The 23,796-nt window shown below is 49.5% G+C and overlaps 1 protein-coding gene across 1 annotated transcript in view; it reads left to right on the top strand.

Moving 5' to 3' along the window:
• The window catches only part of KCNC1 (potassium voltage-gated channel, Shaw-related subfamily, member 1), a 76,560-nt gene extending 65,037 nt beyond the window's left edge, over nucleotides 1–11,523 (top strand). Inside the window, exons 2-4 of the mRNA XM_006892032.1 lie at nucleotides 184–1,117; nucleotides 7,994–8,182; nucleotides 10,113–11,523. Coding sequence (XP_006892094.1) covers nucleotides 184–1,117; nucleotides 7,994–8,182; nucleotides 10,113–10,177 — 1,188 coding nt within the window. The 3' untranslated portion in view covers nucleotides 10,178–11,523. The remainder of the gene's footprint in view (nucleotides 1–183; nucleotides 1,118–7,993; nucleotides 8,183–10,112) is intronic.
• Nucleotides 11,524–23,796: the final 12,273 nt, after the last annotated feature.

Genomic DNA, 23,796 nt, shown 5'->3' with positions numbered 1-23,796 from the left:
TCCTTTAAACTCCTTATCCTGAATATGCAACATAGCCAGTTTGACCCATGTTAGGGGTGTGAAAAGTGTTATGCAAGGTGTCATCCCCCCACCAGCCAGGCTGAACCCAATACGGAAACAGTTTCTCTGCTGTGAGTGGGTGGGTGGGCGGCCCCTCTGACACTCTCTGTTTCTCCCCCACAGTATGTGGCCTTTGCCTCCCTCTTCTTCATCCTGGTCTCCATCACCACCTTCTGCCTGGAAACCCATGAGCGCTTCAACCCCATTGTGAACAAGACAGAGATCGAGAATGTTCGGAATGGCACCCAAGTTCGCTACTATCGGGAAGCAGAGACCGAGGCCTTCCTGACCTATATTGAGGGTGTCTGTGTGGTGTGGTTCACCTTTGAGTTCCTCATGCGTGTCGTCTTCTGCCCCAACAAGGTTGAATTCATCAAGAACTCACTCAACATCATTGACTTTGTGGCCATCCTGCCCTTCTACCTGGAGGTGGGCCTGAGTGGCCTGTCCTCTAAGGCTGCCAAGGACGTCCTGGGCTTCCTGAGAGTCGTCCGCTTTGTGCGTATCCTGCGCATCTTCAAGCTGACCCGCCACTTTGTGGGCCTTCGGGTCCTGGGCCACACTCTCCGTGCCAGCACCAACGAGTTCCTTCTGCTTATCATCTTCCTGGCCTTGGGTGTTCTGATCTTTGCCACCATGATCTACTATGCTGAGAGGATAGGGGCCCAGCCAAACGACCCCAGTGCCAGTGAGCACACGCACTTTAAGAACATCCCCATTGGCTTCTGGTGGGCCGTGGTCACCATGACGACACTGGGCTACGGAGACATGTATCCACAGACATGGTCCGGCATGTTGGTGGGTGCGCTGTGTGCCCTGGCGGGCGTGCTGACCATCGCCATGCCCGTGCCCGTCATTGTGAACAATTTCGGGATGTATTACTCCTTAGCCATGGCTAAGCAGAAACTACCAAAGAAAAAAAAGAAGCATATTCCACGGCCACCGCAGCTGGGATCTCCCAATTATTGTAAATCAGTCGTAAACTCTCCACACCACAGTACTCAGAGTGACACATGCCCGCTGACCCAGGAAGAAATTTTAGAAATTAACAGAGCAGGTAGGAAACCTCTTAGGGGCATGTCGATCTGACCTTTCACTCCGCCCCCTGTAGCGATGATTCCGGATTCAGCCAGACTGCTTCCTTACTTCCGTGGGTGACCCAGGACCCCACACTCAATCTGGAGGTGTGGAGCCTAGGAGCCCAAGGAGATGCTGGGCAACCAAATTCTGAAGGCACGAGCCTCACTGGTGGTCCTGGGTAAGGAGGTTGATGCCGTTGGTCTCCACGTTCTAGAGACGGCACGGCCCACAAGGTTGTGAGGACTATCTCAGCAGGAGCCCCTGGGGCTGCTGCTCAGGTGGGCAGGAGTTGAGTGCAAGTCTCTGACTCAGGCTTCTGACCCAGTGTTGGGGCAGGGTTGGGGGCGGGGGCGGGTGTGATTCGAAAACACCAGATGGCTTTTGAATTGGTCCCTGCACAGCTTCCTTGAGGCTGTGTGGATGGCAGAAATGGTGCATGGGATCTGGGCAGGGGGTCCCTGCAGAGGCAGAAGCACGGAGTCTCATTCCCCGGCAGAGCCCGTCTTCATAACTGAGTAGAATTCTTGCTCTGATTCCGGCTGCCTAGTTCCAGGTCCTTCCTAGAAGACGCCTCTAGCCCTCCGTAACAAGCTTACTTACCCCATAGCATGCAGAACCAACTCATCGTCCACCACCGCTCTCGAGTTTAGCGTTTATCTTTAGGAACCTGTTGGAGTGACGATAGCTTTCATGTTGTCTCTTTGGGGTTGATGGTCAAGTGGAGTTTCCGGTGGCCTTCTGATGGAAATGGCTGGTGAGCAAAGCCCTAGAGGGGGCCACCACCCTGGCAGCTCAGACGAAAGCGTAACAGACCAGCACCAGCCCTCCACCAAGGGTTCTCCCCATTTCCAGCGTAGGGACTGCAGCAGCAATACAAGACATCCAGTGCACAACTATTGCCCATGAATTCACTGGGGGCCGGGGAAGGGGGGGGCATGCAACAATACTAGTCACCGTGGGATATATTCTAATATTCCATGGCTAGTGGTTTGTTATGGGACTATCTCAGTTTTATGAGACCTGCTCATAGCACATAAAGTTGATCTCGGGGCTCTGGTCCATAGATATAAAGCCCATAGTCTACCTCTACCCATGGAATACCATCAACTTATTCTGTGGACATAGGAATTTCAAGGGAAATGGATGACCCAGAGAAGAATGACCACACTGAACTGAGAGGAGTGCTGGGGTGAACAGGAGGTGGAAGGGGAGGGCTAGGGAGCAGTTAGCCTGCCCCAGGTACGGGCAGAGGCCGCAGGCTGGCTGGGCTCCCAGTGAGCAGGTGTCCTTGACGTATGGATGGCCTCTTCCAGCGGATGATTGCTTCTTTCTTCCCAGCTAACATGCTCTCTGAACCACCAGCCCGTCCTGATCCTGCTCTGGCTTCATCCCATAGCTGCAGCAGTGTCCCTGAGGCTCATTTTTCTACCCATGCAAGCTTTCCAGCCCTTTTGCTTGGTTCCTCTGCATCCCTCCCCTGATTCCTGGCATTCCTGTAGACACCTTCAAGGAAAGTAGCTAATACTCGAGGCTGGGGCAGGTTCTGAGAGGCAAGAATGGAGGGTCTGGGGTGGGGGGGAGTAGGGCTCCCTAGCCGAGGCACGGTTCTCGCCTGTCAATAGCCAGTCATTTATCTATGGCAAGCCCTGCCCCAGCTCTCTGCTTTGATCAGACGTCACTGATGACCTGAGCATCATGACCTTAAGAGCCACCATGATGGAACGCCTTTCTGATCCCAGCAGATGGAGCTCAGTCCACGTGGCATCATCATGGCACCGACTGGCCCTTCCATCTTCTCAAACGCTAGATCATCCACAGGTGGTGTGGACAAGCAAGGGCCCACTTGACAGGGTTCCAGGTTTACTCCAGCCAGTCACCAACTCTTCTGCACTCCTAAGCACTGACATACTATTATCCACATGCTGAAGGTATCTACATGTGCATGTACACACACACACACACACACACACACACACACACACACACACACACACACGAGAGCACGAGAGCAGACCCCTGTGCTCAGATACTCAGCTAGGCCCAGGGATGCAGCCTTCTCCCATGGTGCAGCACACATCTCAAGCTCATGCACCCTCAGACCCCACAGGCCTCCTCTAGCCTTGGCAGCTCTGTTTCTAGAAACCACCTAACCCTGGTCCTGGGTCTTAGGGTCCCAGAGCACACTGACTCGAACAATCTCTGTGGTTGATGAGGTCTCTTGGACCCTCCCAAGCTTACCTTCAGAGACCCGCATGTCCTATCCATTCCCCATGTCTTATCCCTGTTCCTTTCTCAAATATTCACTTTCCAGAGCTCAGGGAGTCAAATGACACCAAGGGGAGAGGGAACTGCTGGTGGTGCTGCCTCCCTGCTGTTCTTTCCTGTCCATCTCTTAGAGACTGCCATGGAGCCTCACCTAACACCTCTCACTTTAGCCTTGGGACTCTCCAGATGAGGAGCTAGTGTGTAAATTCCACTTACCTACCAGCAGCAGGGTGTCTAGTCCTTAGGGGGCGCCCCCTTCCCTATCTTTCCACCAAGTTCCTTACCACTTGCTTCCTTTCTGCTTGCAGCTGTGGGCCTAGATGAGCACTGGGTGAGTTTGTGAGTGAGTGAGGGGGAGGCCAGGGTAAGGCAGGCAAAGGTGGTGGGTGGAGACCAGCCCTGCCATGAGTATTGCCTCGATGAAGCATGGGGTTTGCCAGTCCCCCTCTAAAAGGAAGCTGGACTCTGAGGGCAGCCTCCATGCCCCCAGTGCTGCCAGCACCCCTTCCCTCACATCCACTCCTGAAGCCTCAGGTCTGTGTGTCTGTCCCAGGGGCAGTCTGGTCTCTTCTGTGCCGGCATGGCCTCAGTGTTTGGAAGTCTTGTCCTAGGGAGTTATAGTTACCAACTGGTGGTCAAGGGACCAGTTTGCAGCTGGTGGTGGGATCTATGGGGGATGCCAGGAGGGCATTCCACACAGCCAAAGGCTGCAGGGGGGCTGGTGACCCAGGAGAAGAAACTGTTCTCCCAGAGGGGGTTCCCAGCCATCTGCAGTCAGGGGCCCAGACCACCTGCTCTGGACAGCTTGGAGTGTTCTCTCTGTCCTGCCATGTCCATTTACGTGTGTCTTGTCCATCTTCTGTGATGTGGGTCAGTCCTTGTGGTGCCGTCCTGGGCTGCAGGGTCATATGCTGTGAGCAGGGGGCTGGCAGTGGGGGGAGGGCGGTGGCCAGGCCCCTCCTGACTAGAGCACTCTGGGTGGCGGTGAGCTCTCGGCCCCTGCCTGGGTCCAGTGGGCGTTCTCATTGCAGCCTCCTTTCCAGGTCGTCTGTGGTGGTGGTGGTGGTGGTGGTGGTGGTTGTGGTGAGGGGTGGTAGGGGTGGGTTCTTCCCTCAGCAGCAGAGTCCAAAGTGCCCCTTTCCTCAGGCCCTTCCACCCTGTGGAGTTGCAGTGATGGCAAAGAAGGGGTGGCATGGGGCATGGAGGGTTGAGGGTGTTGGGCAGGCAGGGTGCGGGGTGTGGCCCCTCCACAGTGGGTGACAAAGCCCCTTGTGTGGAGGAGAGTTTGAGTACACGCCCAGCTGCAACGCAGGCAGCTGACTGGGGGCCTCAGTGCCCGAGGCGGGATGAGGAAGAGTAGAGAACTGAGTGGACTCTGAGGGCCAGGCGTGGGTGTTCTTCTCCGTGTTGTTCACATTCTCTCGTTTTCTCTCTCTCCACTAATCATGTCTCTCTCTTTCTCTCTCTCTTTCTCTTTCTCCTCGTTTTGTTGCATGACTTGTGCCGGTTCTCGTGACTGTACTCTGCTCGTGTCTCTCAGGCTGTCCCCATTTAGCCCGGGACGTTTTTCCTTGAGCCCCCAGCTGGGCTGACCCCCAGCAACCCCCTACCCCGCCCCAGCCCTGCGTGCGCCCCCGGCGCCCGCTGCTGGTGCAAACTGTAAGTACATATGGTGGCGTCTGGAGACCAGGGCGGACACACCAGTCCTGCTGGTCGGCCACGTGGGTTCTCCTTGCTCCAAAGTTTAAAAAAAAATGACCCTCTTGTGGACGCTCATCTCAGCCCATTTCAAAGCCGGAAACCATCTCAGTAAGACGCTGCCCATGCTGCCATTTCACCATTGCGGGCTTAGTGGGGGCCAGAGGCCAAGGGAGGCAGCACTCAGCCTGCTGGGACAAAGAGGAACCACAGCTCCACCTGCATCTCATTCAAAAGATGGGGTTGATGGGTGGGAGGCTTTGGCGAGCTCACACCACTGGCCCATCCCCAGCTTTCCCAGATTTAGGGACAGCCCTTTTGGTTTCTCTTAGAACCACATTCTGTTGCTGGGGAGGAAGAATGTCCCAGGTCTCTGAGAGCACCCCAAACTACAAACAAAGCAACAGCACATGAGGGCTCAGCTCAGTCACCAAGCTAGACATAAACACCCCACTCAGTTCCAGCGCCTCCTTAAAGGCCAGGAGAAGCAGCAGCTCTCGGGGGGGGTTCTGGGGGGTTCTCCCAGGGAAGGGAGAGTCCCTAGCTCACATCTACCATAGGGATCCTTGATGACTGCTCTTAGCCCCTTGTTCCTGCAGGGAAAATGGCCCAAACTTTGAGCCATTGAAGGCTGTGGGAGCCGCAAGCTTCTGGGGCAATGGCGCTTGTGAACACGTGGGCAGGTGATGGCTCAGCGCCCACAGAGCTGAAGGAGAGAACTCAGGTGGCACCATCTCCATGGAGGCATACAGGGAAAGGCGTCCACCTTTAAACCCATCCCCTGGGCTAGAACTGCAGGCTGTAGACACCTCGACTGACAGATAAAGGCCAGACAGAGACAGCAAGGCCTTTCTCCCTTCTCACATGGAGACACGGCCTGGGAGGACACGTTGCCTTCCCATTAAGAAAAATGCAGTTACTGTGGGCCCTAACTTCCACGCCTCCCGTCTACTCCTTCTACCTCCTTATCCTCCCCTCCTCTCTCACCCAGCACCCAGCATCCAGCACCCTTCTCCCTCAGCCCAGAGCCCTGGGGAAGGAAGACAAAGGCAGCTAGAGTGGGAGGCAGGTCCAGGCATGCCTGTGAGGACACGTGTGTGCCTGCAGACCCGCCTGCCCCATGGACGCTCAGCCATGACCCCCCCCCCAAGCCAGAGGCCCCAGCCCCAGCCACATGGTGTCAGGGTTACCTTGGTAACTGGCCTTTCTGGTTCTGAGTCAATGGGGAGTGAAGCCCATGGGGTTTGTCAAAGAAACACACTGTACGTGAAATGCTTTGCCATCTTGTACGAGAGATTTTTTTTTAAGTTCCAAAATTATGATGGGATTTTTTTTTTTTTTTGGATTTGCTTTATGAATAAACCTGATTGGTCCATTTCTCTTTTGACTGACTGCCTCTTTGTAGTGACATGATGTGTGCACGGGCGGTGATCCCACCCACGTGCACGCTGAGCGTGTGCACGTGCGGACGGACCACTTCTGCGTGTAGTTACATGATGTGAGCAGGATCACATAAGTGTCAACCCGGGTGGAAACTGTATTCAGCTTTCCCCCATGCTTAATCTTTAGGAGAGCCTTCCGAACATGTCTTCTCCACAACTGGCTTTACCCTTGAGGCTCCTATGAGAGGTGAAGATTTGAGGATGCCATTGGCAGACCCTGGCTCTGAACCGGCTCCACCCTGGCCCAGAAAAATCTGCTTTGTGGGCCAGGAGTGTGGAGCAGGCTCAGTCCCGGGGAGGGATGGGACAGGGGCATCAGTCAGTCAGCGCGACCTCTGCCAACCCCAGAGGTTCCACAGCTGTCCTGGGGTGGGAGAAGGAGAGCTTATTCTGACCGCACTTTGTCCCCTCTCATATGTGCCCCCAAACCTCCTCCCAGGTTCCTTCCCAGGCTACCGCAGAGGCCAAGGCTCAGCTCCTTCCCCACCACAGCCCATCAGCTGCTGTTGTCTTCTGCACATCCATTTGCTCTGCTTTGCCGGGGACGCTGAAGGAAACAGAGGGATGGGAGGCCCTCAGCCCCATGTCCCACCGCCACAGCCTCATGCATACATCCCTGTTGTGCCTGTGCACGATGATCAGGCCCACGAGGGCAGAGTGGGTGGAGGCCGCTGGCTTGGTCTGTATGGGAGCTGAGGAGCGCATGGTCAGCTTGAGTCTGTGTGCGGGAAGGTACAGTGAGTGGCCATGTTGGGTCTGCATGGGGGACTGAGTGGACGGGGTGGAGCATGCAGTTGCAGCTGGGTCTCTAAAGGGGCGGGAGGCTGGGCAGGCAGAGCGGTCAGCTAACGTGTGCGTGGGGGACAGCGGAAGTGAGCGATTAGACAGGATCCAGAAGGGGGTGGGGCACAGGAGATCAGCCGAGGGTTGTATGGAGCAGACCAGGCTGAGTGGCGGGCTGGGTCTGAATGGGAAGCCTAAGTGACTGGCTGGCTGGGTGTGGGAAGAAGCCAGGCTCTGGTCAGCAGTAGAGGTGCCCCAAATGGCCACCTCTCTGGACTGGAGTGTTTCTGAGTGTCTGTCTGTCTCTGCCCCAGCTCTGTGTCTGGCCCCTGCCCATTGACTGCATCCACATCATCTTGTCTCATTGGCCCTGCTTTGGGCCCTGGGCCCACTCCCAGCACAACACCTGCTGGGCTCATCACAGACTCATCTTTTTGCAAACTTTGAGCAAATTCCAGAACCCCTCCCTCCCTTCTACCCAGCCATATGGGCAGCCCGTAGGCTGCCTGAGTGATCCGAGGACCCTCCAGCCTTGTCCTCCCTCCACAGCCCACCTGCTTTCCTGTCCTGAGGACGGCTGCCCTTTGCCAATGCCCCACCTTTGGCCTATCTCCCCCACTAAACGGTTTTCAGTGTCTCAATAGCTTCTGCTTATATGTTTGAAGATTCCAAACTGAATGGGGAGGTGGCGAAGGCCGCGCTGGCGAACGAAGACTGCCCCCACATAGACCAGGCCCTCACTCCCGATGAGGGCCTGCCCTTTACGCGCTCGGGCACCCGCGAGAGATACGGACCCTGCTTCCTCTTATCAACTGGGGAGTACGCGTGCCCACCTGGTGGAGGAATGAGAAAGGGTATGTAGTGGAGGCCGGCACGCTCTGCATCGCCAGGGTCGGCCTCATGCTCCTGCAGATGGGTGGGTGGGTGGTGGGCAAGGGTGCTGAGGGGCAGGCAGGCACACAGGGGTGTGGAGTGGAGGGAGTTCCTGGGTGGCCCCTGGAGGTCTGAGCCTCTGTCCAAGTGGATGTCAGACTTCCAGAGAGAATCTCAGGGTTGGTAGTGAGTGAAGTGGCAGAAAGGGGCTTGGCCATGACCTTGAAGCAGTGGGACTCAGGGGTCTCCACTCTTCTAGACTGCTGGGGCAGAAGGCAAGTCAGGCCCACTGACCTAGGAGGAGGGTAGGAGGGCGGGCCTAGGAAGGCCTAGCTTAGCCATTCAAGGAAGAAGCATCCTTTCCTTAGAATCCACAAGGCAGTGGGCTGGGGCCGGGGTGGGGGGGGGGCTTGAAGTGACTTCAGGCTTGGGTGCTGAGGCCACTGTCCTTGCGGAGGTAAGGTGTGTGCCAGTCAGAGAACTAGCCACAAGGATGAGTTTCAGTAGGCTCTGTAGGCCCCTCTGTCCCAGATGCCCACTGGCCACACCCCAGGATGTGATCAGAAGCCCCCTTGTGGCAGGAGAAGGCCGAGACTGGTGTTGGCCTCTCTGTAGTCAGACTCTTAGACTGTCCCTGCTGGAGAGAAGACTTGTACCAGAGCTTGAGCATGGACTGGAGAGAGGCTTGGGGTGGGGCCCAGAGCACCCCAGCTCAGGGCTGCAGGCACTGGCCTGGGCCTGGAAGGTGGAAGAGATGAAGGAAATGCCCCTCATTGCAGCAGGCTGGCTGGGCAGCTCATGCATGTCAGGGGGGCCTCCCACGCTCACACAGGCTGCATGCTGACCAGGGTGAGCAGGGCTGGGCTGGGAGAGAGCTGGCAGTCGGTTACTGCTCACAGCAGTTGGTATATAGGTCTTGGCCATTCACAACTGCCCAAGTACTTGGAGTGGTTAAATAGAGAACTCAAAATAACAGGCAAACCTGGAAAAGGTGAGACAACTACATTAGAGGTGGGGAATCCTTCTGGCCATGGTCCTTAGTTGATGCCAGGGATGCTACCTGGTGTGCCCACCTGGCCTAGGCTGGCCCCTGCCTCCTTGCTCTGCCCAGAGGTCTGTTGGACCCTGGTGCCCCGTACTGCTCTCTGCATGGTGCTGCATGGTGGAAGGCTGCTGGCCTTCGGGAGGGTCTCATCCTTGGCACCTTCCTTGGATGGGCCTGATACCTCCCTTTGCAATTGGCTTTTAACCAGGTGGATGCTGTAGAGTGCCCCGGAGGAGGGCAGCTTGGGGAGAGAGGGGAAGCAGGTAGAACGTCCCTTGTGGCTGTGCCCGGTTGAGCGAGGTCTTCAGGGCACCTGGCCCCATCCTGAATGTTGGGTCAATCAGTGCAGCCTTAGAGAGCAGACGGGAGCATTTCTTTGCTGTGCTTCCAGAAGTCCAGGGAGTGTGTCAGAAGATGCCCCCACTCCCTGTACTAGCCAGGGAACACTGCAACAACCACTATTCACAGTGAACGCCACTCCCTAAGCCTGTAGATCCTTCGGGAGGCACCAAGGTGAATGAACTACCCCACTCTCATCCATCTGGCCCCCACTCTCACGGAGCCATGCCAACTGTTGAGGACTTGCTTTTCTCAGGATAATTCGAGTCATAAGCCATGCAGGTGTCTGAGGCCCTGTGCAGAATAGGAGACAAGTTAGGGACTCCACCCCGTTCCCCAGGAGGGAAGGAAAGAGGCGTGCTAGGCTGGCTCACTGCATGGGAACACCAAGCCAGCTGGAGAAGAATCTGCCTGCCTCTGCATGCGGCTGTTCTGTCTTTCCTCCTCCTTCCTTAAAACTAAGTACCAAGCGGGATGGGAAAGCCGAGAGGAGAAGCTCAAGTGTTAATTGTATTCTTTACATACAGATCTTTGCAAAGAAAGCCCTGTCATTGCTAAGTATATGCCGACAGAGGCTGTGAGAGTGACTTGACCCGGCGGCTTGGCCGAGGACACTGGTGGCTATTAAGCATCTGGGTGGACCTGCAGCCCCTCCTCACCCTCGGACAGAGTAAATTCACGCCATGCAGGTTTGCCGGACGAGTCCGAGTGGCCCAGGCATTGTACTAGGACGGACGTAGCTTTTCCTACGGCCAAATGGTAACTGACCGTAGAGGATTTCTTTTCCTTCTTTTCTTTTTTTTATTTTTAAACATTTTCTTTTCTTTGGGGCGGGTGGGTGGAGGGGTTCCTTAGCATGACTTGCATGAAGTTAAACAGAAAACCCAGCCAACCAAACCCGCCAAACCCCTGCAACTGTATGATTACCTTAAACAACAACAACAACAATAACGAAAAGAAAAAGCAAAAGTTCTCTATTTTCTTTCAAAGCTCTTTAATTTTCACACACACTGTTGAAGTTCCAATGAATGGTGACTGCGCTCAGTAGACACCTCTGGCTATCTGGGGGCGGGGTTGCGGGGGTCGGGGGTGGATTGCTTCCCTTTTTGTATCGAGATGGAGAGTAAAGGTTCCAGCGAGGGCAATCGGTCAGTCATCAGTCACATTGGCCTCACCTTCATAGTTCATCTCGTACGTGGAGACTGAGAACTTTGCTCCAAATAGAATTGTGGAAACTCGCATCTCTGCCTTCTTCCCTCTCCACCTGGCATGCGTGTGACCCAGCGGACGTCACCCCAGGACCCCTGACAGCAGCTAGTCTAGGTTGTTTCTGTCATCTTATTGGTGTGTAGATCCAACGTGACCACCTATCATGACAAGTTGCTCATAGTCATCACCACCATGCGGATTTTCCCAGTGTTACTTTCAAACCAGGATGTAGATCACCACCAGTTCAGGACCACGGAGGAGCCGCCCTCCTCCACCCTTATTAAGGCACAACCTGGCATTGTATGCAATTTAGAACTTCAGAGTAAAAAAAACCAACTGCATGCCCAATGTTATGCAAAGCGATTCTAGCATGAAATAAATTTTGTATCATGGTTTCTGTCTAGTCTAAAGCAGCTTTGTTTCCCTGAAGCAGTTGGGAGGTTTGCAGAGAAACACTTCTGCATCTCAAATAAATAGAATATTTTTCCCAACAGAAACAGAGGACAGTAGCTTGGCTTTGGTCTGATTCTAAAATTAGTGGGGGGTGGGGAACTGGTGATATTTTTGAAAAACACATGCTGGAGTTGGAAAAACAAAAATGCAACATCCTGAGCTTTCACACCGCAGCTCACAACGTTTCCTGGAAAGAGAACAATGATGCTTTAGCTCAACAGCCTCCCCCGACCCGGGCCCAGGCCCCCAATAATAAAAAAGCTGATTTTTGAGATGAAGCACGGGCTTGAGTTTTTCTTGCCGTCAGGCAGTGTCACAGTTCTGCGCCGGCCTCTGGTCAGACCCACTGTGGTTGGCTGGTCTGGTCCTTAGCGAATCCAGGAAGGTTAAAAGTGTCCCTGAATGTTATGTAAGTTAACCCTAAGCATTTTACAGAGACGCAGATGAGGCCTAGAGAGAGGAATGTACACTTCAAGGTGCTGGCTGTGCTCTCAAAGGGGAAAAGTCAGACCCTGAGGAAGAAGGGACCCTTGGATTTCTCTCTGCGGGCAATGCCCTGGGCTGAGGGGGGAGGCAGCTCTCAGAAGGGTTGGGATACCCAGGACCTGACCCTAGAGCCAGCACAGCCTCAGAGGAAGCATCTTCTGACAGTCATGTCATACTGATGAGTCCTTGAATCTGGCTATGCATCCTTTGTGCAGACCACAGCCAGCTCCCTTCTGGGACCACCCTTGAATCTGATGGAGCCAGAGGTGGGGGCCTGACTGGCAGAGCTGGTGTCTCACCCAGCTGCACTCTTGCTGCACTGGGTCTGGTAGACCACTCTCATCCCACAGACTGTCACTAAGTTGGAGGTCTGTTTCCGAGACATTTCTGAGGAATCTTGATCGCTAGGGTTGTTCACTTGGCTTTGCAGGGGGTTGGAGAGTAGGAGTGGGGATTAGGGGCTCTAATTCTCTCCTATCTGTCAGAGAACCCAGAAATGTTCAGGTGGTTACATAGGGCGACCCCTGAGTATTCCACGGACCCAGAACTGAGTGCAATAATCAATCCAGGACAACTGAAAAGACTTTAGTCCTCCTGACATTGCTCAGCATGGCCCAAGTCAATGATCAGCGTGAGGGGCTTCAGGCGGGTGCCAAATTCTCATCTAACAATTAACCGACCCTCACTAAGATAGTGCTTCAACTTCTGAGTGGTCTGTGCAGTCCAGAAATCAAAGGGTTCTGTAATCTGGCCCTGAGGTTATGTGGTTAAAGAATGGCCAAGACTACAATGTGTAACAATTCATTATTATTAGGATGTACACGCCAAGCTGCCTTGGCTGCGGCAGGGAGGAATATGTTTATTCTGCGCAGGGATCCCCACCAAGGAAGTGCCTCCGGTGCAATCAAGGAGGACTCAATCCAAAGCCAATTGGAACATGTGTTTTCAGGGATGGTAGCTAATGGGGACAGAGGCTAACCTAGGTGCTGGGCCTCTTACAAATGTTTTCTGATGACGAATCCAAACAAACCTACTGCGGTCGATTCCAACTCAAAGCAATCCTCTATGGGATTTCCACCCTGTAAATCCTAACAGAGGGAGACAGCTCATTTTCCTCCTTTGGAGCAGCTGGTCATTTGAACCTCTAGTCTTTAGGTTAGCAACCCAAAGCACAGTATATTGTGCTACCAGAGTGGTTCAACATTCTCATTTTGGAAAACAAGGCCCAGAGAGGTTACATAACTAGTTCAAGGTTACACAGCTAGGGCCTGAAGCAGCCAAGATTTTAACTGAAGTGCCCTGACTCCACAGCTCTGGTCAAGCTGACATAGGCTATTTGGGGCCTTTCTGCCCTGGTATTTAGAAATGGAATTTATGGCAACACTAGAGTCAGGGTCCTAAGCCCCAGGAACATCAGGACTTGACCTGAAGCACCCTGGGTATGGCACATGAGACGCTTTCCATCCTGCCATACCCCTAATGTTCTGTACACACATCTGATCACCTTACTCTTCTTCTTAAACACCCCTTTGCCCCAAAATAAAGTTTACTCTCCCTAAGGTGGCTTGTAAGGCTCTTCTCACTTCTCGTCTTCCAACTTCTAATCCCCATCTTCTGTACTTCAGCCACTCTGAAATTCTGGACATGTATCAGTTACCTTGGCACCTGAAACTCCCTCCCTTTTTGAGCCATTTCCCAACTAATTCACTAACTCCCAACACCCTGTTATTACTAAGTCACTTCATCTGGAAGCGGTGGGTCCCTGGGGCATGTGGGTAGTCTTTATTCTGAACTCTGGACCTGTGTTCACCATTTACCAAGCACAATCTCATCTGCTAATGCTGGTCTTGTGGCCCTCACAACCCATCAGGACCAAAGATACCGGTGGAGACGATGTGGTATCTGTGATCGAGAGAGTGTGTGGTAGGCACGATGCAAAGCATCCCATAACCACTCAGTAGTAGTCAACTCACAACAATTACTCAAGCAACAAGGTCAGAGACCTGTGTGCTCACAATAAGGCCTCTCTCCCTTCTTCTCTTCCAGAGTCATGTAGACAAATTCACTAAGTCAATCAAAGACTTTTTTTTTCCCAATGGATAGGCATTTTCTTAAGTTGATTCCTATGGTCCACTAGCTAACTGAATGGATAGTATTGGACATTATTACTGGATAATATTGACTTTGAAGCCATAACATAGTTATCAAATATTTGTAAAAGGGATAAAAGCTGAAGATGGAAGGTGAGGTTGGTAAATGAACACATAAGGTCCATTCATGTAAGCTTGGTGTGCCGGCCAGTTCGTTCATGAACAGACATTTGCGGAGCATTTGTCTTTGTACTTTGTAGTAGGCTCACCCTTGGTGAAGGCGTTCCAGAACTGACCAAGACAAGGTCCCTTGTGCTCAAAGAACTCATGGTGTAGCAGGAAAGAAGGGCGTGATCGTCTGTAATCCAAGTCTCAGAATGAGCAGGAGGGCTCAAGGGTGACCGAGAAGCCTCTGAAAGAAGCTGTCAACACCCGCTCCCTGCTCTGGAGCATTTGGTCACTCCTCAGATGGAGCCAATGACCTGACCTGGAGAAAGCTTATTTGCCCAAGGCTGCTGTGGGGAAGGTGAAATGGAAATTCAAGGTGGTGACACCATCCAGGGTATCTATCTTCTAGAGCCAAGAACTATTTATTCATCATTCCATGTATAGATTATCTGTACCCTGCCTGCTTCCAAGAAGGGTGTGACTTAGGTTCTGAGAATCTGAGGTTCTAGATCAAACAGTTCAGGGTCGATGTGCTGCCTTCCAATTTTTGAGCATGGTAAGGAACCCCAGGACAGAAGGAGAAGTACTAAGACTAAGCAGCAGAGGGCTTGACATCGTGGTTTCTTCCAGTAGATGCTGAAAGAGGTAGGAGGGAACTTCCCATCACAATCCTGTGTGAGAGTGTCAGAAACTGTCCAGAAGGTCTGGGCCTGAGTCCTATTCCATTTGGGAATGTTTTCTAAACTGTGTGTCTAATGCAGACCATTCAGGACAGCGAGGGGTGGACAGTTACCTTAAGCTTGTTCCAGGATGGGTCATCTCAGGATCATGATTGTTCCATCTCAGTGGACTTGGTCACTCTGGGTCAGAATGCATAGAGATGGTCTCTGTTTCATCACAAGATTGGAGGCTGTCCTGGCTTCTGTTGGTTCTGGGAAAAGGCAAGGGCTTTTTGGGCCAGGGCAGCAATGGTTTTAGGGCCCAGCTCTGGGAGCAGGATTCCATATCCTTGTGTCTGAAATCATTGTGTGACTGTGAGTGGTGGTCTCTAAGTCGGGTTCAGGTCTGAGATGCTCACGCTTAATTTCAGCTCAACTCTACTGTCCTGTGCCCACCCCAGGTCCCAAGCCTTCCCTTTACTTCACTTTAACTCTTTGTCTCTGGTTAAGGGTCCTGGAAGGTCATTTCCCAATCAAGAAGACCCTGGACTAGCATGAGGTGTCCCCTGGGATGGTTCCTTTCTTTTGCTGCTTATTGTTAGGTGCCACTGATTCAACCACAACTCATAGCGATGCTGTGAACAACAACCCGGAATCTTGCCCCGTCCGGCGCCACCCTCATGATCTCGACCAGGACCGGAATCGTCCCGCGCCACCCTCGTGATCTCGGTCAGGACCGGAATCGTCCCGCGCCACCCTCGTGATCTCGGTCAGGACCGGAATCGTCCCGCGCCACCCTCGTGATCTTGGTCATACTCAAGCCTGTTGTTATAGTCACTGTGTCAACCCGTCTTGTTGAGGGTCGTCTTCTTTCTCTGACTCGCTAAATAATGAAAATGTTGGAAAAGATTAATGTGTTTTGATTTTTTTTTTTTTTTACATTTTAACCAGCTCTTAAACTTTCTCAAGAATTATTAAGTGAAAAGTTATATGAGGTCCAATATATAATGCTTTGACGAAGGTGGAAGATAGGGCTCTGGGCCTGTCTAGTTAGCATTCCTTTACCCATAGCCTCCCAGGTGGCCACTAAATTCTCTGGAGAATCTCAGGGTCCTAATGAAGGCAGGCTGAAGTCTAGATGGTCATGAAAAGACCTCCCAGCTTTGATGCCCTGAGATTTTGTTATTTCTCTTAGAGCTACTTAGAGCCCAGGCCTTGCGGGCCCAAACCTTCTTCTGAGGCACAAAGAGAAAACAGCGCGATATGGGTCACAGACCTGGCTTGCTGGCGGTGACACTGCTACACCATGCTCTAGAGAAAGGCGTCTCAGAGGTCCTCTGGCCACGACCTGCTGCCAGTCATAGAAAGGTGCAGCAAGAAAGGTGCTGGGCCCTCCAGAGCCAGAGCCACAACCTGGAGTCCAAGAGACCTGGACTATGACCCGGTCCCCATCTCACCCATTCCTGTAGGGCTTGGGGCAGAGCCTCTGACACTGCTATCCCTACAGACTCTCCTTCCTGTGCTATGACCTGAGGACCCCTAGTCCTCATCTGAAATTTGTTTGACAAGTAAAGGCACAAAAATTAGCCCCAGAGTTCCCCCCAGATAAGATAATCAATCTTCTGAGAGTTTCGATGGCTCTCAACTCTTCGGTCTGTCTCCAGGGTCCCTCTGATGCATCTTTCCAGAAGTCTTGGCTTTTCCTCCATTTCCTCCTTTCGGTTTCCTTCTATTTCCACTCCAGGGCCTTCTCCCTTGGCTGACTTGAGCCACCAAGACAAGAGCACCTTCCTGTCTTGAGTATTCACATCATCAGGACAGGGTCCCTCAACATTCTTGAACCTGTACACTACATGCTCTGAGCTCTGAGCATAAAGCTCCAGAAGGCTAGTAGCTGCTTGAAGCATGACCCTTTGTCTTGCTAAATTCAATGCTGTTGGACAAACTGGAAAAGTTGCTGGAGTTAGGACTGATTTTTCTGATCCCACCAGGAAGGTCAGGTTGAAACATTCCTGTGGTGTTTTAGCTTTCCATATGCCTTGGTGAGTGAAATGTGTGTCTGCCTCCCTGAGCCCTGGACAGTAGGCAAGAAACCTCCTATCTCTCTGGTCTGTGGTCGGCCAGCCACCAGTGCCTCCCGAGCCTTTCTCAGGCCAATCCCACAACCCAGCAAAGCAATTCTCTGTGAAAACATTTAGTGGGAAGAGCCACTTTATTAAGCGTTCTCGTCACAAGTTCTCCATTTCAGGACCTGTCAGACTAGCTGTTGCTTCTCATCTCTCTGTCCATTGTTTCCTGAGATTTGGCATCTTTGGTGGCATCTAGTGAAGAGTCCATGGCCTTGGGTCCCTGATCTAGTTCAGGAAGGGCTGGCAATTGGCAGAGGGCCAGGGAGTGACCAGCTCCACAGCCCACATGGAGTCCTGATGACGGCTGCAGGGTCTTCACTGGCATGGGGGCCCAGACATTGGCTTCGGTGCCATCCCCACACATGCCATGCTCATTCCAGCCCCAAGAGTAACACGTGCCACCTGTGGAGGAGAAGACAACATGGCTGAAACACCCACTCTGGGAGGGCCGTGTACACCTGGAGCAAGCACAACTCAGCGAGGCTGGTCGGCGTGCTCCTGCTCCCAGCTCCATCCCTGCCCCTTGCTCTACCTCTGACCAGACTTCTCTTATTCTGGTGTTTTCATTTCTACCAATCCACAACTCTTTGACCCCAAACCTGCTGGCTTCTTTCACTCTCTGCCATCACCAACACCTCAAGCCTGTTTCCAAAAGTATCTCAAATCCTCCCATGCCTCCCAGCTCCACAATCCAGAGCGAACTGTGATCCAGAACACCATATTCTCCACTGGGGTCCCCCCACCCCAGTCTTCAAAGAGCATTAAAGTGATCTCCCACAATTATAAGTCACCTCCTTGCTGAAAATGCATCAATGGTTTCCCACCACCCTCATTAAGGCATTTCTCAGGGATCTGGCTTCTCACCTGGCTGGCTTCACGTTGCCAACTCTCCCTTTACTCCTGCCACCCTGACTACTTTCAGATCAGCAGATGACCTGTAGAGCCTTTCTTTTCCCCTAAGACTTCCCTTTACTGGGGCTCCAGGAATCCTCACTCTTTTGACTCTAGTTCCAGTATCACTCAGAGGTCAGGTTGCCAGGCCACCCAATCAAATCAGAGTCATGTAACTGCCTGATACTTAGCAGGCCTCACGATCTGTGGTGATAAACAAGATTTACTATCCGCTCCTTACAAGCTCCACTCTGTGAGGAAAGGGGCTGTGTATGCATTGTACACTGCTGTATCTCTAGTCGTGTACAGCTCCTGGTATGGAATTGGTGCTCAATGAACACTTATCAAAAGAGAAGCGCATGAAAAGTCGGTTGCACTGTCAGAAAGTGGCAAGGCCAGCATTCAAAGCTGGGACAATCTGACACCCCATGATGACACCACTCTTTCTAGATTTTAGGAGCTCTGCTAGGGTCTAAAAGGAACTCCGGTGGCACAATTGTTAAGTGCTTAACTGCCAACTAAAAAGTGGCTGGTTTGATCTCTCGGAGTCAGAATTTGACTCGATAGCAATGGGCTGGGTGTTTGTCTATGGTTAAACACACTCACATTTTCTGCAGTTGCTGTTACTGTTTCTAGCATTTAAATTTTTTTTTTTAAATTTTCTAGAACAGCTTTAGGTTTATAGAAAAATTGCATGGAAAGTACCCAGATCACCCATATACTCCCTTTTTCTCCTTTTAGTAATATTTTGTGTTCTTATTACTGTCAAGACAGAACTGACTCCTAGCTGAGCCTCTAGTGGGTTTTTTTTAGTATATAAATCACAGAGGAAGACATTTTGGGCTACCAACCGGCATAAGTTTCAAAAATTAAGGCTTGAAAGGAAGTATCCAAAATGCTCATAGTAGTGGGTGAGATTCTGGAGATCTGCTCTTCTTTATGCCTATACACATTTTCTATTATTTTTTTTATGGATGTACATATTGGAAGCAGGAGTGGCATCCACTTCCTAAACAACATGCCTCTAGAAACTCTATGAAATTTGGTAAATATCGATAGTTATAGAAAGGCTTCAGGCCTTTTGTTCATAGGGTCGCTAAGAGTGGTGCTTGACTCAGGCAATCAACAACTACTATCTATCTATCTATCTATCTATCTATCTATCTATCTATCTATCTAACTATCTATCTATCAATTTTGTATTGGGGAGAAAATCAGAACAACTACAAAAGGCTGTAAAAAGATCAGTTGTTGCCAGAGGGCCAGTGGGAAGGGGATAGAATTGATTGTGGAAACAAATAGTATTGTCCTTGTTACAACAAGCTTTGTAACATTGTAACACTAATAAGTCTTAATGAAATTACATATTATTAAAATGTCAAATTTTTAGCTAGCCCATTTTGTAGAAAAGTAAAGAAGATAATTTAATAGATATATCGCATCCAGATTTAGAATATTAGTTAACATTTTGGCATATTTGTTTCATTTTTCTCCTTTTAAAAGTAAATGAAAAGAAACAATTTAAGATCTACTGTGCCCATCCACCCACCCATCCATCCATCCATCCACCCACCCATCCATCCCTCCCTCCCTCCCTTCCTTCCTCTCCAAAGTAGCTACCATTTTGAAGCTTGTATATTATTTGCCTATCTAGCTCATATTTTTCTACATATACCAAAACATCCCACTGCCCTCAAGGCTGCTGTGACTCGTGGCAGCCTCCACTGGGCTTCTGAGGTAGTACATCCTCAGGAGGCGACTGCTTCATTTCTTCTGTGGATTTGAATTGTCAATTTCTTGACTTACTAGTTAGCAGTCTGACCTGTAATAAGCCATTGGGACTCCTTTTTCTACATAAAAACTCAACTCAGCTCATTGCTTTTGAGTGGGAGGTGACTCACTGATGACCCTCCAGGGGTTTTCAGGGGTTTTTAATCACACAAAAGGAAACTACCCATCTTTCTTCCTCAAAAGAGCTGGTGGATTCAAGCTGTCTACCTACATATATGTGCCCTGAAATATTATGTTTTGTTTGTTTGTTTCAAAGATTTGCATAAATAGTCTCACACATACATGTATATTATGTAAATTGTTCTTTACATTCAGAATTGTTTTGAAACTTGAATTGACGTTATTTATTTTTAGCCATATAATGTATTCGATTATGTATGTGTCCCTTATGTTGTTGTTGTGTACTGTAGAGTTGGAACTGACCCACATAGGACCCTCTGATGGGCTCGAGCATGAGACGAGATTGTCCATCCTTCTCCCGCAAACCCTTATGATGTGTAGTTTTATCATCATCATTTTAATTGCTGCTACAAACAGTACTTCAGTGAATGTCTTTGACCATGTCTCCTTGTACAAATGGGTGTCTATGCAACATTGAGCCCTAGAAGTAGTGAGTCAATGAGGAACTACATGGCTAAGTTTGTTGTTGGTGTTAGATGCTGTCCAGTTGATCCTGACTCAAAGCAACCACATGGACAACAGATCAAAACTTTGCCCAGACCTACACTGTCTTCACAATCTCTACTGTGCAGTCATTGTGTCAATCCACCTCTCTAAGGGTCTTTCTCTTCTTCACTGGTCCTCTACTTTCCCAAGCATGATGTCCTTTTTTCCAAGGACTGGTTCTTCCTGATAACATGCCCAATGTGAGATGAAGACGAGTCTCACCATCCTTGCCTCCAAGAAGCATCTTGGTTTTACTTCTTCAAAGACAGACTTGTTTGGTTTTGGCAGTCTACAGTATATTCAATACTCTTCACGAACATCATGAGACAAAGGCATCGATTCTTTGGGCTTCCTCATTTATTGTCCAACTCTTATATGCATATAAAGCAACTGAAAATACCCTAGCTCAAGTCAGGGTATTTTCATGGAAGGAACTGTGCTCATTGCTGCCTGCTCAAGACATGTATATAATGATATAATGTGGAAGCTATATTCTCCATAATCTGTTAAACCAAATACAGTTGCAGGAACTTTAGGATGAAATGCACAACTCCCTACTCCCATCACAAGCCTAACTGGATATTTCCCTACTGTGTGGTGGGTAAGACCTTTTACCTCACTAGAGAGGAAGGTGAGCCAAGATGATGGCGGGCCGTTAGTAATGCCAAGAAATAACTGCCAGGAATGGCATGCATCTTTTTGGACTAAGGACCTAAGCACAGTGAAACTCCTTGACTAGAAGGCTAGAAGAGATGGAGGTCTTCAGGGAATACAGGGCCTACAGATACTGGAAAGAAAGAAGGACTTTCCTCTACAGCTGACAGAGAGAGCACCTTCTCCTACAGCAAAATCCTCCATATGGACTTCTAGCCTCTGAAATGGTAAAAGAATACATTTTTGTTTGTTAAAGCCATCGCTTGTGGTATTTCTGTTATAGCAGCAGTAGATAACTGAGACACACATCTTTAAACTGGCATCTGTACTCTTTAGCACATTTTTCCAATGCACTCCATTTTTTGATTCCTTGACTGCTGCTTCCATGGCTGTCTATTGTGGATATCAATAAAATCTTTTCTCCATTTATCGTAATATTGTTAATCTAGTCATAAGGATTTTTGTTTTTATAGTGAAGTATAAAAACAAAAATCCTTATGACTAGATGCAAAGGCTTTTGACTGTGTGGATCACAATAAGCCGTGGCTGACTCTGAGAAGAATGGGAATCCCAGAACATTTGATTGTGCTAATGCGAAACTTATACTTGGACAAAGAGGCAGTTGTTAGAACAGAGCAAGGAGACACTACAAGGATCAAAATCAAGAAGGGGATCTGTCAGGGATGTATTCTGTCTCCATACCTTTTCAATCTGTATGCAGAACAGATCATCCGAGATGCTGGGCTACACGGAGAGGAATGTGGCATCAGGATTGGTGGAAGAATCAACAACCTGTGTTATGCAGATGACACAACCCTACTTGCTGAAACTGAGGAGGACCTGAAGCACTTGCTGCAGAAGATCAAGGACTACAGCCTCCTATATGGACTGAAGCTCAACATCAAGAAAACAAAGATTCTAACCACTGGGCCAATTGGCAGCATCAGTATGGATGGTGAAGAGATTGAGATAGTTAACAGTTTTAATTTACTTGGCTCCACAGTCAACACTCTTGGTAACAGCAGCCAGGAAATCAAGAGACGGATTGCATTGGGAAAGTCGGCTGTGAGGGACCCCTCAAGAGTACTGAAGAGCAATGATGTCAGACTGGAGACTAAGGTGCGCCTGATCCAGGCGATAGTCTTTGCAATTACGTGCTATGCATCAGAGAGTTGGACAGTGAATAGGGTTGATAGAAAGAGAATTGATGCCTTTGAGCTGTGGTGCTGGAGAACAGTGTTGAATATACCATGGACTGCTAGGAGAACAAACAGGTTTGTCCTGGAGAGGGTGAAGCCAGAATATTCCCTGGAGTCAAGGATTCTGGGGCTTCGTTTGACATATTTTGGGCATGTTGCAAGAAGGGACTGGTCCTTGGAGAGGGACATCATGTTTGGCAGAGTGGAGGGGTGGTGAAGGAGAGGAAGACCTTTGATGAGATGGATCTATTCTGTGACTGGAGAGGTGGGAATAAGTGCATTTGAGATGGCTAGGTTGGCACAGGATAGAACAGCATATAGAGAGCTCTTGTACATAGGGTCACTATGAGTCTCAAGCGACTCGATGGCACGTAATAACAACAACAACAACAACAATGAAGTAGAATCTATACAGAATGATACAGTCATTGATCTTCTTTAGTAAGTGCTTCAAGTCCTCTTTACTTAAAAAAAAGTTTCATTAGCATAAGGTGAGTTGTTGCTGAATCTCCAAACTTGATGTCATCTTCTTCATACAGTCCACCTTCTTGGATTATTTGTATAGCATAAAAATGGAATAGGTAAGGAGAAAGGATACACTCTTGATGCACACCTTTCCTGATTTTATACCACAGTGTATCCCCTTGTTTTTGAACAATTGCTTCTTGGTCGATGTAAAGGTTTCACAAGAGCACAAATAAATATTCTGAAATCCCCATTCTTCTCGATAATTTATTCTGATTCACTCTGTCAAACGTCTTCGCACAGCCAATAAAACACAATTAAACCTCTCTTTGGTAATCTCTGCTTTCAGACAAGATCCAATTGATGTTGGCAATGAAATCCCTCATTCCACCGCCTCTTCTCAATGTGGCTTGAGTTTCTAGCAATCCTCAATATACTATCCCAGCAGTTTTAAAATTAATCTTCAGCAAGTTTTTATTTGCATGTGGTTATTAATGATATTGCTCAATAATGTCTACATTCTTTCGGATCACTTTTTTTAGAATGAGAATAAATATGGATCTTGCTATTATAGCTTATTTAGTTTTTCTCTCTCTTTTGCTTATCTGTTAAGTGGGAACAATAATAGTACCTTTCTCATAGCTGTTTACAAGGATTGAGTGAATATGTATAACATTCACTAACCTGTGCCTGGAAGACAATTGGTACTGCAAAAGTTATTTGCTAAATATCTTTTAAGAACTCTGTACTCTTTCCTCCCCTTCAATATAAAATTTATAAATCACAGAATTTTAACTAGTAGAGCTTTTTTTTTTAATATCTCTGTACTCTAAAGATTATTATTTTAAGGATATTAAGTCTTTCTCTAGCCTATCTGATATAAGTATCCTTTTTCTCACCTTCTATGTGATGTAAAATTTCATTTTGGATCTTCTGGTGTTCATAGTTTCATGGTTCTATATAGTAAACTAAGGTGTGCTAGTGGCACAATGGTTAAAATATTTGTCTTCTAACCTCGAGGCCAGCAGTTTCAAACCCACTAGCTTCTCTGAGTGAGATGGAGAAAATAGATAGATGGCTTCCACAAAGATTTATAACCTTGGAAGCCCTACAGAGCCATTCTACTTTGTCTAATAAGGTTGCTATGAATCAGAATTGAATTGACAGCAGTGGGTGGGATATAAGAAAGTGTGATGGTTCGGGATAGGGCAAAATTCAGATCTGTTTTTCATAGGATTGCTCTCTGTGGTAGTTGACTTGACGATACCTAACAACAACTGATATTTCATATCAGAATTTTCCCCATTGCTTGTAAGTTTGAAATCTCTCTCCAGACCTGAAAATGTTCTTT

This window comes from Elephantulus edwardii, unplaced genomic scaffold, assembly GCF_000299155.1.
Source record: "Elephantulus edwardii isolate Elephantulus edwardi_28Jun2011 unplaced genomic scaffold, EleEdw1.0 scaffold00109, whole genome shotgun sequence".
NCBI lineage: Eukaryota > Metazoa > Chordata > Mammalia > Macroscelidea > Macroscelididae > Elephantulus > Elephantulus edwardii.
The sequence above is the reverse complement of the archived record's forward strand: the minus strand, read 5'-3'. Positions and strand labels throughout refer to the sequence as shown.